The sequence below is a fragment of the Anas acuta genome, chromosome 1, assembly GCF_963932015.1.
Source record: "Anas acuta chromosome 1, bAnaAcu1.1, whole genome shotgun sequence".
Classification (NCBI taxonomy): Eukaryota; Metazoa; Chordata; class Aves; order Anseriformes; family Anatidae; genus Anas; species Anas acuta.
The window spans coordinates 178,956,523-178,973,094 of NC_088979.1; the positions used below are offsets into that span (position 1 = coordinate 178,956,523).

A 16,572-nucleotide genomic window follows, 5' to 3' on the forward strand; every position below is an offset into this window, starting at 1 on the left:
TTTTTTTTTCCAGAACACTGAAATATTTTCAGCGTTACTAATGGTGAATTTGTAGACTACTCAAAGGATCTCTGAATTGTTCCAAACACCCGACACACACCAAAAAATAATAATATGCTGCTTTTAGGTTCTTTAAGGCTTAGAACGTGGCCTTGCCCAGACTGTGAACTCCATTTAATTTCACAATGAAATTTTAATAAAAATTCTCATCAGAGCTCACCTCTAAAGACAATTAGGTGTGAAATTTTGCGTATCCAGCCTAGAGCCAGACTTTCCAGCATAACCACCGAACTTTAAGTGTGTACAGATATATACATATGTGCACTGCGGATGCACGTGGGGAATGTGCATGTGGGCACTGTGACTAGCACACCTGCAGGGCTATCCCCACCAGCACTGGGTGTATGCCCAGTGGCATGACTGTTGTTTATTTCTAACTATGGTCATTACATTAGTGCTGTACACATTAACGGGAACATTATATTTTCCAGATAAATAGCTTTCTGGATCCTCCTAATCTTTTAATGCCAGCTGTGCCTTCTGGAGATGCCTTGCCCATTTTAATGATTAAAGCTTTTCTAAATGAATGTCAGACTTAAATGACTGCTCTCTCAAGACCTTTGAATGAAAATAAAAATTAAAAAAAAAAAAAAACACATTATTTTTTAATATTCTTTGAAAACAAAACAAAACAAAAAACACATTAACCTGACTACTCACCTTGCTTTATTGCCATGGTGTGCTTCTTGTCTATTATTTTTTCACGCACCATTTGTACACACTAAGATTCCTCCAGTCTTTTCCATTTTTCCATTTTCTGTTTTCACATGGAAATATTTTCTGTCACCCATTCAACCTCCCTTTCAGAAGTTATTTTTTCATTACTGTGCCTGTGCCTGCACTTCATGGGTGCTTTTCCACAGCCTTCCAGGGCTACCTTATTAGACTTGGTGGCACTGGCCCCATTTCCTCCCTCTGCTCCTCAGCAAGCTGTCTGTTCCCTGTCTGACACAGCTCCCCAGCATCTCTCCTGTGAGGCTACAACTTCAGGGCCTCATAAGCCTATGCACATTTCCAGCACTTTGTTGTTTTGTGCTGATCTGAGCCCAGAACACAGACCTGGCACAGCTCACAACTGCCTCCATCAAAGGCCAATGTACAATCAGCTGCAAGTTTGTGAAGCATGCATTCCAAGAAAAGCTCATTTGGAAGTCCCCATCAGAACTGAAAGTATCATTCTGAGCACATTTATATTAGGTTTATTAAATTTAAAAGAACATAGGAGTTGATAGATTCTTTAGAATGAAACCCAATTGTTATTAAGACAAGGTATTGCTTTCTCCATCAGATTTCTGCAAACGTTTCAGTAAAATTCAGTAAATGAAAAATAGGAAATCTTATCCTTAGGTAGTTTAGTGTCCTGTCTCCAGCTGTCATTGGGCTGGAATTACTTTTCTTCGATCCTTCAGATCAAAAAGAAAAAACAAAAAACAAACATCAGTGGTTAGTATTAATAACCTTTTATAAGTCCTTAAGGCAAGTTTTCACAAATATGTACCTAAGACAATTGCTTTGGCTCCTTAATAGCAGATGGGACTCTTGCAGTTGAACGCTTCCTGCTGCTCTTTGCTTTCCCCTACGGGCCAGTCTCTGCCCAGCGCACCTCATAGCCCAGAGCTGTAAGGGCCACCACAGCGCACACACCACCCCACAGCAGATGGGTGGGCAAATTCACCTCTGGTAAAGCCTCAAAATCATCCTGGCCACAAAGTTTTCCAAGGAGGAGTCCCTGCTCAGGGCCCAGGTCTCAGCCCAGTAGGCCGAGCACCCAGGGCATGGCTATGAGCAGCAGCAGGCCCTCAGCAGGAACTGGTAGCAACCCGCAGCCCCCACGTTTGGTGGCATCCAGTACGAAATGGCTCATCCTGACATCTCACCGTGTCTCCAGCAGCAGGAAGAACTTCCCTCAAGGAGCTCAGAGTTGTGTGGTGGTTGGGACAGCCCCAACAGAAGCAGCTCCTTCGAGCACGGCAGTGGTTGTTAGACAAACCGTGCAACAACGCGGTCACGTGAAGACATGAATGAACACTGCAGAGTCTGTAATAGTCATTGAGCAGCTTCTGTGTAACGAAAGGCGAAGGCAAAACCAGCGTAAATCCAGCAGAGGCCTCGGAAGCATTCCCTGCGTGGACCAGGCAGGGCAGCAGTACCCAACCGTCATGTCCGGGACGTCCAGGCAGCGCTCTTGGGCGCCTTGCAGGTGTGGACATCCACCACCTCCAGGCAGTCCTGGCAGCGCACGGCGCAGCACCAGTGGAACTTGCACTCGCACTTCGTCATCCTGCTGACGCGCGCGGTGTCGTAGCCTCGGCCGCAGCACATCACCTCGCAGCTGTCCATGCCGCGGGACGTCTGGTTGCAAACCCGGCCGGCCGTCCCTGGGGACCCTGCAAGGGGAAGGCAAAGGAGGTCACTTGAAAGAGCAGGGGGTGGGTTTTAAGGGAGGACAGAAAGCATACGAAAACAGGAAAATGAGACATTGTTTGTGAGGTATCTGATGCCGCAACATCACATCGCTCCGCAGAGGAGCTGTGGGAGGGCTGCCAGACCCCAAACCACTACATCCAGAGCTGCAAGGGACATGCTGGGCAGTGCCCCTGGAGTCTCTGCCAAACCCAACACCACAGCAGGCATTTTGGGTACTGGGGCACTGGGCTGTGGTGTACAGCCCCTGTGCACACCAGCCCAGGGGGTTGCTGATGATCCATGCCACCACACATCCCCGCAGAGCAAGTACAAAGGTTTCTGCTCTTTCCTGGTACAGAATGCACAAAACTGATTTACAGCCTGCTAGGGACAGAAGGAGGGCAGAGAGACATCCCGTGCCTCTCTGCAGCTCTCTAGAGCAACTTGAACAGCTCTGCCCATCCCCAGGGGGCACAAAGTGGCTGGAGGCGGCCCGAATGGAGGGCCACGTGCCTGGCTCCCTTGCTAGCTGGCCAGCATGGCACAGAAGAGGGCACGCTGAATGTGTGGTGTGGCCAGAGACACGCTCTGGTCCTGAGGCCTGGCTGTTCTGCCTGGCTGAGCTCTGCCATCCCCATCTCAGCCCTGTCTCGTTTGCCCAGCTCTGCCCAGCACCTTCAGGGTGCTGGCTGAAGCCGCATCTGTTTGAGGGAACACTTGATGTTTGTGTAGAGACAAGTGAAGGACCTGGGAGGATGCAGAGCTGCATGACTTGCCCATGGTCACATCGGAAGCCTGTGGCAGAAGCAAACCAAACCCTGCTGGCAGGCAACCATGCTTGCCTCGATCCATGAGGCAGCACAAAGAGCTGGAAGAGCTGCACAGTGCTATGCTTGTGCAGCCCACAGACACATCTATCGCATCCCAGGCTGTGAAAAATGCCTTCAACCAAATAACCACATTTGTAGGGGCTTGTCCTGGGGGTTTACCACACTGATGGGGCCCAGTAACGAAGTCCTGGGATGCCTAGGCCGTGGGATGTGCTATGTCGAGGACAATAATCTGTAATAACTGTGATTCAAGTTAGGTTTCAAACTGCTGTGGGAGGAAGACCTCACGCCAACCTCTGCGATAAGGTCGGGGGATTCATCGGGAACTGCTGCGATGAGGTGCGGCAGCTTTCCCGGGAAGGAGCAGCAGCATTCCTCAGCCAAGCACAGGTTATTTCCCAGCCCCAGAGTTCTGATTTCCAGATGTTTGAGGAAATCACACAGCAGCCAAGAGAACCTGAATGGGAAACTCCCACCAACTTCTATGGGAGTTTTGCCTCTGACTTCAAAAAGAAAATGATTTCATCCCCTAGCAGATAGTCAAAAGCCAGTATCATCTGATGTCACCCACCACACAACCAGCAGCACTGTGCCACTAGGGGAGGAGACCAGATCATCCACAGAACCTGGTGAAAGAGAAAGGTTCATAGCAAGGCATTGTTCCTGAGCAAAGCCAGTGATTTTGAGAAGTTCAAAGAGCCCTTTCAGCATCTTTGTGGCTCTGCCAGAGCCTGGGGACAGTCCCTGGTCACCTGCCCCCAGCAGGGAAAGCAGGACATGGAGCAGCCCATGCTGGGGCTCCACCACTGGGGGCTGACAGACACCTCCAACTCTTTGTCAGCATTCAACACACACACTCAGCTCACCTCAACATAAAACCCTTGCCAAAACAAACTCAGCTACGACATACGCACACACAAAACCCATTCCCTTTCATGAGACAGAAGATGAGCAATAGCTGACAGAGCAGCCACGCACACCATGGCACTCCTTGGAGGTGCTCCAGCGCCGAGGCCACCAGCAGAAACTGAGCAAAAGGGCAGGATTTGCTGTTCCTGCCCTGCTACCTGCAGCACACCTCCTCGTCACGTAAGAGGCAGGACTGTGTTCTAACCTGCAGAAAATTTTCGTGCAACTTCTTTGTTTTTAGTTCAAGTTTCAGAATTGCCATGCCGACACACAACATCGTACCTGCCAAGATATCCACAGGTTTGAATACTGCCAGCTCCATGGCCTGTACATCAAACCCTTCCTTTCTTCTTGGTTTGCACAATTATTTTTTGAGCAAACATATGGAAAGTTGAAAACTACTTTCTCTCCATTCCAAAAGCATTATGATGACTTTATTCCTATATAACATGAGCGTTTCCCTTCGATTTCTATTGATTAAAAAACTGGCTTCAAGCAATAAAGTTCACTACTCAATATTCATGTTAAATAATGATAATAATAAAAAAGTTAAAACCCTGATAACAATAACCAAGTTTCCACACCTGCATTTTGGAAAACAAATAAATAAATAAAAGCAAGTATTGACAGAAAAGGGGCTCTGAAGACAATTTTTAAATCAAGAAATATTCGCGAGGGCCCTACACACACCAGGCAAGTGCAGGAGGGTCTGAGGGGACAGGCAGCGCCCTCGGGAAGCAGCCTGTCTGAAAGAGCTGGGGTTTTGTGGGGCAGCAATGAAGAGACAGAAACATATTGATTAAAGAAGAGCTTATCCAGATTCAGTTAACAGTAAATACACATCTGACTCCAATTCCCATAGCCACTAATAGCTGCTGCAGTCCTCCAGCTCCCAGAGGATCCTTGGTCGCTGGCGTGGCCTGTTCCTGAGGGCACCTCCTCGGCCCCTGAGGGACAAGCGCCTGCCCTGACCGAGGGCCAGGACTTCGCCTAACACATTGCCAGTGCAAATGCTGGGAGACGTAGGCCAAGTATTCACACAGGGAACAACCTAGCGAAAAGTTTCTGACAGAGATCGACATGGGCTTCTCTCCACAGGTTGCACGCTTCGAGTGCTAACACGTCTCACCCAACACCAGTACTCTGCAGGCTGTAATTTAATTTCATGTTTTTCTTTCACTCCAGATTTGGCCTTCCTTATTCATCTCTGAAATGTAGCAAATGGCCTAGATGGGGTGGTAAAGGATAAAAAAAAACAAGAGAACTGCTGTGAATGAGTTCTCAGACAGACACAGCCACGTGCCCACTTGTCAGGGACACGGGAGACTGGTACCACACGTTCCCGACCTAGGTGTGCCACCCCCGGCCCACACGTAGGCAGAAGCAGCTCTGATGGCACCCAAACCGGGACCAAACAAGCGCTGGGAGAAACCTGTGGATGACTCAGAACAGCTTGGGGTACATCTCAGAAGGGTTATCAGCAGGTCCTGAGAACATCTGCACATGGGCAGGGCCCATCTCTTCGCTCCACCACCACCTTCAGTGGGCCAAAGCCTTGCTGCTACCACAACAATTGCAAAAAGTCAACCCTTGCTCACCAAGGCGATTTCATTATCTCATCCACCTTGGAGAGGTGCTCTCGCAACTCCATCCCAGCTACCCTAAGCACATAACTGAGCTCAGCCTGCACTAAACCTTGGGGTGAGTTAGGTGGGGGTCTCCCTGCAGGAAGAGGTTTCACCCAAACACTGCCCAAGTTTTATGGGTGCTCTGCACAAATTAATTTTTAATAAACCTGCCGGATTGATTTTTTTTAGGAATACATTACTTGGCTTTAACAGACTCTACAAACAGCCCACAATAGAGGATCTACCAGTGAACTGGTGATGTCCACGCTATGGCTGCTCATGCACTTATTCCCAAAGCATTCTCCGCTTTTGCACTGTGTTCAAAATGTGATAAACGTGCTACAGTTTTCAGTCAACCTAGCCTGCATGGATGGCAAAAGGGCAACATTTAAAAAATTAACCTGTTTCTACCAGAAGTTTACAAGCAGACAAAGGAGGCTTTTGTTTAGGGCATTCTGAGGTGAAGTTGCACATTAGGGATATACGAGTGCATGCTACACCTGGGCTGCCACCAGTAAAACCTTCACTTTATTTCTTTTTGCAGCATTATCATCTCTAACCAGTCTCTCTATGTATAGTCCTGGGTATGCTTTTACTGATTTTGGCAGCTGGCAATTCATGTTAATATAAGGGAACAACGTGCAAAGCATGTCAAAATTTGTAAGTTCACAACAGGGTTCTCAAAAGCCCTCATGGATGTTCAACCTCTGCTTCTATTGAACTATGAGTACAAAAATGTGGGGAAAAAATGATTTTGGCTTCCACATGAGCAGAATCCAGTGACTTCTGAACACTTGTGAAAACCTTCCTCCGGTCCTTTTCTAAAAGTCGTGCAATCTTAATGCTAGATAGAAGTGGTTGGCTTATTATGCACTCTTGCTATTAAGCGAGTTGCTATTAGTGGTTGCCACAAATTATCTCTCTCCCCAAAGCAATGACTCCTCTTTTCCTTCTAGGAAAAAAATAATAATACAGCAGTTTTCACTTTGCTGGGGTGATTCATGTACGTACGTCCAACTGCCCCTCCCGGACAGACTGCTGGGGTGTATCCAGTGACAGCACCCTCCGATGGCTGCCTGCCACCAGAGAGAAAAGCCAAAGCTACAAGCTCCAACAGGAGGAGGCGAGATGCGGGGTTTTTTGGATAGATCGCTGGTGATACAACTCCCGAGTACCTTTAATTTACTGGTTTATGTGTATTAACACACCCAAGCCACAGAGGATACTGGCTTTGTCATTGCACAGTTTGTGAAGCTGTCTCCTGGTCAAGCTGCAGTGCTTCATAAAATGTGCTCTGGGAATCCTTCGTTCAGCGCTGATACTAATCAAACTCCAGATTCACAGTTTTTCTGAAGCACTAAATTGCTTGAATTCCCTGGAGAACAAAAGGCAGAGCTATATTCAAGGGCATGATAAAGTACTGTGGTATTACATTTAGCTGACACTGAGATGCTGTCCGCATATTTCCGAACTCAAACTTCTATAATCTCATTTCATTTAACCTCCAATCATCTAACAGGGCTAATGCTCTGGAGTGCTCAACAGGGCAAAATAAAACTAATCAAGAAAAAATGCTGCTCAGCTGCTGATGTTATCTCTGTTGAACTCAGATCAGCTTGTGTTTATCTGATTCCTTCTTCGCTCCATGAGAGCAGCAGGCAATCCCGCAGAATTGTTCCCGTTCCCACTGAAGGTTTACTACAGCTTTCCAAAAATGTGCTCTTCAAAACAACCACATTCTCAGGATTCTGAGCGGCAAAGAAACGCCTCATCTGAAGTGTTATCTGGGGATGAGCAAAAGCATATGTCAGGCTGCGATCTCCGGGCGGGCTTGACAGCATCAGGCGAATGAGCAGAGCACACCGCGGTGACAAATGCCCAGTCTCCTCCACGATAACGAGCTTGACATGCTAGGCTAGGCTTACTGCAGAGATGATTAAATGGCTTTTTGACACAGAAGTGGCTCGTGCACTGGCTCTCCTTTTAAGGGGAAAAACATCACAGATCTTATAGTGAGCAAAGCAGCTTCAAGAAATGAGTTCTGGATAAAACCTAGTCTGCAAAGAAATCAAGTTTTGAATCAATCCTAGTCTCTGCACAATGCCACAATATGCCCATTTATTCACCTGGATTAAAGTATTAGATTTTATGGTGTCGGTCACTACTCAAGGAACAACGTGCTCTTGTGCAGGTAATAAGTACCACCTGCAAAAGCCATAAATAACATTTAAAATTACCTTGACTACTTAACTAACCAGGAACACTACACAATGTAAGTGTACTGGATGAAATTCTGGGTTCACTGAAGTCAATCGTACATGACCAGGATTTCACATATTGTTCTTATTTAAGTACAGTTGTTTTGCAATGCTTGTTCCAAGTAAACTTGGATTGTAAATACACAGTGGTGCCAAAAAGAGCTAAGCTGCGTTGCTATCCAGATACTTATGGATGTGTCATACCGGGTGCACTCTGGTACGTTATACAACCTATTAATTAGTTCCACAGCATCTTTCATACATTACTCAGTCTCTCTCTCTTTTCCAAATTTATGTGGCTTTTGTTTTTGTTTTTGTTTTTTTAGTTGTTGCTTTTTCTTTAGTTGTTTTTTAGTTCTTAATTGCCACATCAGGAAATGCTACATGCTGCTCAAGAGCTGTTAGCATGCTTAGTGCTGCTTGGCAGTGCCTTGAACCCTGGAACTTTGTTAAGGGTGCCTCTACTGAAAGCCTCTACTGAAACCTCTGAAAGCAGAAATATCCAGTGTTAAGAGCAGCCCTGAAACTTCACCTCTTCCCACTGGGGCTGGCACGACTCTACAGAAAACATGATAGTAGTCATGGACCGAGCCAAGGCTGACTTACAGAGAGGAGTAAGCACCATGTCTTTGGATGCTGTGCTCCGCTGACCTGTGCTCCTGCAGTCACCTGCACATCCTCTGACCACTTTGCACCATGCTACGGTGCATTGATTGGTGCCAGAGCAGAGCTGCCAGATCTCATGCCTGTGGGGAGAGGGGCGTCTGCAGCTAGAGACTGTCCACAACGAGCTGTGAGGAATGTGCAGATAAAGGGCACCTGTCTCTTGGGAGTTTACAATACAGAAGTGAAGCAGTGTAACCAAGATGGTACCATGGGGACAACACAGGACTTGGTTCTGCACAGGACCTGGCAGCTCTGCACTGAGCTATGAAATACGAGTATACACATGGCTGCATTATGGCATGGAGCAGCCTCCAGAGCATAGCTCAAACTTGTCCCAGAAGCAACCTTTGCCTTGCAGAGTCTCCATGGCTCCATAGTATCTGGAAGAAACTGCTGAATTGTATTAGAACTGGCTATCGTACATCTAGAGACATTGCGGATCTATCATTCTTGTGCAGAGCCATCCTTCCAGAACATTTTCCTTCCTGTTTCCTGCTGGTTATATGCATGGATTTATATATATACACTCATTAATAATGATATTTTTTGACCTTCAAAGTACAAATGTCTGAAATAAAACCATTCATGTGTAATGATAGAGGCTTACCTACATCCCTGTCCCTGATACAGTAGTCTGGAGAGCTTTCAAAGTATACCAGGTCATTCTTAGTTGGCTTCTTAAATCTCTTATTAGCCACAGTGAAACCCGTGCCATCTTGATTCATGACCACCTGAATCGCTCCATTGTATTTCTTCCACAGATAATCTCCTGTTTTCCTAAAGTCTGCCATGGCCAGCCAACAGGTCCTTAGAGTGCATGATCCACTCACACCGTGACATTTGCACTCCTGTTTCAAAAACCGCTTCACGGCCTGTTTAGAAACGCAGTAAAATATACACAGGTAAAACAAACTGTCATTTAAGCTTCTCAATCCTTTTCCATTGATCCTGTAATGCCAGGCTTGCAATGGGTCTTGAAACCACGGTCTGTAGTGACACCCACTGGTAGCATCAAGTTAGCCTCGCATGGTTGGTCTGCTCTGCTTGCTTTACTCAACCATACTCCCAATCCTCCGAGGGTGTCCTTGCCTCCCCCCCGCCAGTCACCCCAAAGACCTCTAGCACACTATAATGCCAGATCACAGCTCGGACAGAAGGAAATAATCTGGGTAATGAACAGAATCACTCAGCCCCTCGATAGGCGAAGGTACCCCATTGCACCATTGCTCAAGCTGAAGCACCGCCATACTGAGCGTCCCTATGTCAGCTTCATGGAGTTGCTCTTTGACATGGACACTTACGTTGTATGGAAAAAAAATCCAGAGAATACTGTGAGATTTACAGTGTTGAATTGTTAATGGAAATTGTATTGCAGTCAGATCTAAATTTACCGTGAAAAAGTTGACGATACAGTCCGACTCATCAAACAGCTCTTAGGCATGGTGTCTAAATGCCTATGCAGATGTAGATGGCGTTTTAATTACTGCCTAGAAAATCATAAGCATTTCATATTGAAGTGTTTTTACAGAGCCTCTACAAAACACCATATCTGGGCTAGGCATTTGATCCACATACAATTTAGAAATAAGATATTTGTAAAATGCTTATAAAACTTTTTAACAAACATTTTAGAGAACGACCTTCATTAGTTTGCAGTGATCACCTTCATCATTAATTCAATGTCTGGATAGCATGAAAGCCCTTTCAGCTTCATCTCAAACATTTAAGCTATCTATATGATGTTAGGGAACAACAGATGGGCTCATATACAATAAATAATTCATTCCTAATTCTGAAGACATGGATATCTGATCTACAAATATTATGCCTTAAAGGTTCATGAAATATGAACGTTTTAGAGTTTGTACAAGAGGAACAGCATCATAAGAAGAGGATAACAGAGAGAAAAGGTGTGTGACCAGAAGTGACACTGCTGCATAGCAGAACAGCACTTCCCATTCAAGCACTTGGTGATAAAGTAAGGATGTGTTACGTAGCCAAAGTATGCTTCTTTTTCCTTCCAACTGGTAAGTTGTATTTGTGACAACTTCAGAGAAAAAGTAGGACTGGGATTCTGCTCAGAAAGGGATTTAAGCAGATGCTTGGTTTTAATTATCTGAGAAACTACTGCTAAGTTTAAAAGAACTTGTTGGACTGAGGCCTTGAATACCTGAAGCACATCAGGATGCAGCACTTATTTTGCCAGTGGTGTCCCTGTACTGATACACAGCATATTACTTTGCATGATTCCTATGAGATTACTACAAACACTTATTCAGTGTATTTTTGAATTAGTAAAATCTGAACAGTCTAGATTTAAGAGGAACCTACCAACACAGGTCTCCCCTTTTGTGGGTGTGAAAAAACCTTGGCTTGTGGGTGGGCTGGGGCAGCAAGGTGCCTGCAAAACTCAGCCTACACCACTGAACCGTGGGTGCAGATCAGCAGCACTTTCTGTAAAGCAGGCCCTAAAGCATATGAGAATGCGTTGATTATTTTTAATAAATCAAAAAGCCTACCTACTTACCAATGCTGTCATACTATTTTGCATATATATATATATATATATTTACATTTACTAAAATATTTGACAATCACAGAAAGAACTTCCCAGCATGGAGCTAATTCTCCCCCATGAAGTCTTTGCTTGTGCAGTAGACTGCAGCCTCTTTTGGGCAGTAACATACCAGCAGCTATATTAGCTTGGCTCCCCCCCAGTTGTGTACCACAGCCGTGTATATCACTGCTCTGAATAGCCTCATCTGGCTGTGTTATATACTAGTTGTACCTGCTGGTAACAAACAGGTTCAACAAAGGTGTTCTTGAAGAAAAATCATTTGTTTTCAGTACAATTCATGACAATTAGATTTTTTTTTCTAATACAGGCTAGTTAATGTAAGACATTTTAATAGTATATTAAGGGAACTTTTTAATACAAAAAGATCAGAATATGAACAATGTACTTCCTGCTGAATGTATTATATTAAGAAGAACAAGACACAAAAACCAAGAACGCTCTTCATCTTGGAAGCGCTAGGTGTAGCAATAAAAAATATCTGTCTGTATTATTTCAGATGATATGGATGCAGGCAATTTTGAACACATTTTGAATAATGAAACAGCATATTCCAGCTATGTGCACTACTCTTATTACGTATCATCACCACCACCAAATATCGGTGCATGACTTCCTCAGCCCTTGCACTAGCAGTGGGCGATATGCCTGGCAACTACTCCCTCCAGTCACTTGCAATAAATAACAAAGTGAGGATTCTTTTTGTTGAAATTAAAGAATGGGATTCTCATACAACGTTTAGAGAAGGGTTTTTGTTGAGAGCAGGTTGAGGCTGAAGCCTTTTGGAGTTACATGTGTTATGACTGTTTTCTTAAAAATTGAAGTAATTCTATTTCATCTCTGCCCAGTCTGTGTGTTGGTTTACCATACACATGGAGGAATAGATAGTAATGTTTGTTTTTTTTTTCTCCAATGGTATTTTGAATTTACTCATTAATAATCCAGCCTGCTCTTCAGTGTGGTCTTCAGCCTCCCTTAGGAACTTCTATTTTTTATTAATCAGAAGTAAAAACTCCATATATTAGGGTCAGGTGTAAGGATTAGGCTCAAAACAAAACCTCCACCCACAATGACCCTATGAAGATTTGTTCTTATGTTCATCTTCCTACAGAAGGAATCACTGAATGGACTTGGAGGGGGGCACTGATGAGCCATAGCCCTTTCTGTATGTGGGACCCCCTGTCACACTGAACCTTCAAGGGGGATGGAAATGGCCTCTTGGTCTTCCACTCATCCCGTACTCTTTCCTAACTGTTGAGACCGGCAAGTGAGAGCCAGCAGTTACCTGCCCAGCACCGTGAGAGCTCACCGAGAGCATTTCCAGGCACCAGGGGGATGGACACCCACCTTCCTTCCAGCCCTGTTGTTGTGCAGGTTCATCAGCGCTCTCGCATCTTTGCCTTTCCTCTCTTTGGCATCCACGAAGGCCCTGGCGAATTTAACGCCGTAGTCAATGTTATCGCTGCAGCCGCCCCAGTCGAAATGGCCCTTGCTGTCCTTTGCTGAGCCTTTCTTCTTGGGATCGCAGGAGCAGGATTTCAGCTCTCCTTGGCTACATGCCCTCGTGATAGCAAAAACTACCCCGGCGGAGGAGATGGCGTGGACAAAAGCAGATTCCCGACTGCCTGAAACAAAGAGGCTGCTTTACAAATCATTGAGGTAGCTGCTCAGAGCAGCTATCCTAACAGTTAAAAGTCAGCTATGCTGGACTTTTTGCTAAGCAAAAGACAAAACTGGGCTGAAATCGCACAAATGCATGTTCCCCGGAGTCAGAATTAGTCATGGCTTAAACTTGGACCCCTCCCTGGTAAAAGCTCATCAATATAGTGTTGGAGTTGGAAAACATTATAAGTTTGTTCCTGATATTGATTAATTTACTTTCACGGATCAGTTGTTTTGCACAGATACATGAACAGGACAGCTGGTGTTTCTATCCTGTTTTGTCGATTTAGAAAAATATATGAAGTGCTATTTCAGAGAGCAGTTTAAGAAGCCATTAAACAGGGACACTGAAACGACACGTATGTTGCAAAATCCTGCAACCCACTTTTGAAAGTAGCTTTTCCTCTTCTGAGGCACTTGGAATAATCTTGCATGCTTCAAAGACAGTAGTGAGAAATCTGTGGGGTCTTTTTTCCTGAGGATAAGTTAAATTTAACTTTTCTGTCTAGAGCCAAGCCTGGTGGCCTTAGTTCATACAAACAAGTTCTGTGAAATCAGTGGCACTGCTTGTGTAATACTCCAGGCAGGATTTGGCCTCGCAGATGTGACTTCCACACCCCAACTGCTCAGGCAGTTTTCCCTCCTCTTAATGAAGTTAATTTATTTTATCAAAGACCGTCAATATTTCTAGCGTATGCCTACTCCAGGGTACCTATTTCAATGCAAAGATTGCATAAGTTTATTTTTTAAGTCTGTCTTAAGATGCAATAATGTACAATACAGAGCTGTTTTATTGACACAACTCTCTCTATGGTAACGGGACATTTTCAGCCTCAGGAAGGTTTTTAGCAAGCAAATTGTGCAGTAGCTGGGGCCACTGGCAATGAGCAATACCCGTTCTGAGAAGTCCTCACCCTTAGATAATATCATCGCAGTAAGCAGGACCCCAAAGAGGCAATGATGTTACCTGTAATTTCATTTTAGGGAAAACAGGATGACTTCAGCATTACACCATATAGCTTACTGTTGAGTTTTTATATTCCAGCAGCATCTAGGTGCTTCAAATACGAATGGCCCCTTGAGCTCTGTGTGCTGTGCAAACCTTCAGCAAACTACAGCTAAAAATTTGCAAAAGCACTGGGCAAACCCTGCCTTTCCTACACTGGCTTCAAAGTCACGCAAAAGAAATCTTGGCTTGTTACAAATCACGCTCTTTGGAAAACTTCATTTCTGAGAAAACATGCTCAGAAACTTTGCAACTTCTTAACACGTTAATTAAAAAGAAACACTTGATGTCGTTGGAAGAAAAATGTTTCATTTGAGTTTATTAAGTTAATCAAAAACATTTCAAATTAGAGCACTATCAGGCAACGCTTCCCATTGTAATCACTGCCTAATCAGGCTCAGCGTACAGCACAGACGCCTTGTGTCTGACTTCTCTCCTATAAGCCTACAAGTGAAAATTCCAGTTCTGGGCAAACTGCGCTTTGACTTGTTTATGACATGGCCTCCTCGGAACCAGGCCGTGCTCCACCAGACACAAACCTCATCCAAAGCTTCAGCTGAAAACTGCGGCTGACGTCGGCGGTGACTCAGAAATAATTGCTGTGGGAGCACGAGGCTGGTTATGGGCAGTCACTGCTCGGCGGGGCTGCAGGGGTGCGATCCCACTGCTCGGCTCCCTGTGGCAGGAGCACAGGCGCCCTTTGGGAGGCTGCGCGCTGCTCCGTGCTTCCTGGGGAAATGCTCCAGGAGGGACGGGTCCATGGGAGGGGTCGTCACCTGCCATCCCTGTCCTGCTGAGCTGGGATCCTCTCGGGATGCCTACGGCCCCTTCCAGCCCACGGCGTGGTGCTGGGGTCCCCAGCTGGGGCTGGGCGGCTGCGCTCTGGAGCCCCCGTTTCTCTGTAGCCCTTTTTGGGGTGCAGTACGTGCTGAAACAATGCGGGAACTGCATGGCCAACCGCTAAAATACCCAAATTCTCTTTCTGAACCTAAGGTCTTTATGATTTAACGGTGGTTTTTAAGCAAAGCAGTGCTGCTTATCGTAGGATCCCAGAACGGTTTGGGTTGGAAGGGACCTTAGACTGCCAAACTCCAACCCCCCGCCATGGGCAGTGACACCTCCCACCGGACCAGGCTACCCAAAGCCCCATCCAGCCCGGCCTTGGACACCTCCAGGGATGGGGCACCCACAGCTGCTCTGGGCAGCCTTCCCCAGCGCCTCGCCACCCCCTGAGGGAGGCACATCTCATCTTCCGATGCCGGCACGCCTCGCCTCGCCTCGCCCCTCGCTTCTCCCCCGGGGGGTGCCGCGGGTGCGCCCCGTGCCCCCCAAATTTCCCCCCCGCACCCCCCGTCCCCTGACCCCGCACTCACTGCGCTGCAGGACGCGGCCGAGCAGGCGCTGCCCCCGCTCCAGGGCGCTGCAGTCCCAGCGGTGCCGGCGGAACTGGTGCTGGCACTCGGCCGTCCAGGCGGCCACGCCGCGGCCGATGGAGAGCATGGCCTCGGGGTGCCGGCGGCACAGCTGCCGCTGCCGGCTCACCAGCCCCGGCACGTTGTCGCACATCACCCGCGACGAGCCCACGGCCCCCATGTACCTGCGGGAGGCAAGCGGCAGGGCAGCGGCAGGGCAGGGACAGGAGCAGGGACAGGGACAGGGACAGGGACAGGGACAGGGACAGGGACAGGGACAGGGACCCCCCCCCAGCCCCATTACATCCCCCCGAGCTCCGGGGGTCGCAGCAGCCCAAAGCGGCGCTTAAAGAACCGACTCAGAAGCCCTGAGCGAAAATTAAACGGCACCACCGGCGGCACCCAGATGCTCGCTGTGAAGCCCCGGGTGCCCCCCGGCGGGTCCCGTCCCCCGGGCCCCCCGGCACCGCTCCCCCCCGGCCCCTCACCACCACGAGGAGCCGACCCGCGGCGCGGCGCAGAGCAGCAGCAGGGGGAGCGGCCCCCACATCCCGGCGAGCCAGCTCATGGTGGGAAGGCGGCGGCGCTCCGCATCGGGGCAGGCCGAGGGGAAAGCCCATGGAAGGAGGGGGCGCCCGGGGGGCCCCGAGGGCTGGAGGCGGCTCCCTTTGGGGGGGGGCCGGGGGTCCCCGCTCCCCGCCGAGCCTCCCCTGCAGGCGCGGCGCAATGAGGGGCTGCCGCGGGCTGGGTGGGTTCGCGCTGTGTGCGCGGTGGCTTTTTTTTTTTTCCTGTAAGTCTGATGGATGAAATGATGTCAAGAGACACTCGGGGGAAGAGGAGGAGGAGGAGGGAACACCTCCGCCCGGGCAGGAATCCCGAGGAGCCGGTTGGTTCCCGCTGACCCTACAAGCGAGCGGCCGGCCCCAGGCACCAGCTGGGGTCGGGGGCTCGGTGCTGGGATCCCCGCGACCCCCCAGTTCAGGGCCGGGGTCCTCACCCCACCTGGGGGAATCGGCGCTACCCCATCCCCTCCCCAGGCCCATCGCGATGCCAGCACGGGCCCTCGACAGCTTTCAGGTGTGTGCTGGTGGGTGCAAATCAGCACCTTTACCCACTTTCTTTCCCCCCCACAGCCGCTCCCAGCCCCGCAGCACACCCTG

General features: G+C 47.8%; 1 protein-coding gene across 2 annotated transcripts; it reads right to left on the reverse strand.

Annotated features, from left to right (window-relative positions):
- Nucleotides 1–720: 720 nt before the first annotated feature.
- WNT2 (Wnt family member 2) lies at nt 721–16,129 on the reverse strand. 2 transcript variants are annotated; one of them, XM_068669543.1, is made up of 5 exons: nt 15,901–16,127; nt 15,374–15,597; nt 12,680–12,957; nt 9,365–9,629; nt 721–2,447 (listed from the first exon to the last, which is right to left on the reverse strand). In XM_068669543.1, the coding sequence occupies exons 1-5, from the start codon at nt 15,978–15,980 to the stop codon at nt 2,218–2,220; spliced, it is 1,077 nt and encodes a 358-aa protein (XP_068525644.1). In that variant the 5' UTR covers nt 15,981–16,127; the 3' UTR covers nt 721–2,217. The 2 variants fall into 2 exon arrangements, with proteins under 2 accessions (XP_068525644.1, XP_068525645.1); XM_068669544.1 differs by lacking the exon at nt 721–2,447 and adding an exon at nt 3,154–7,617 and having other exon boundaries at nt 15,901–16,129.
- Between the last annotated feature and the right edge of the window lie 443 nt (nt 16,130–16,572).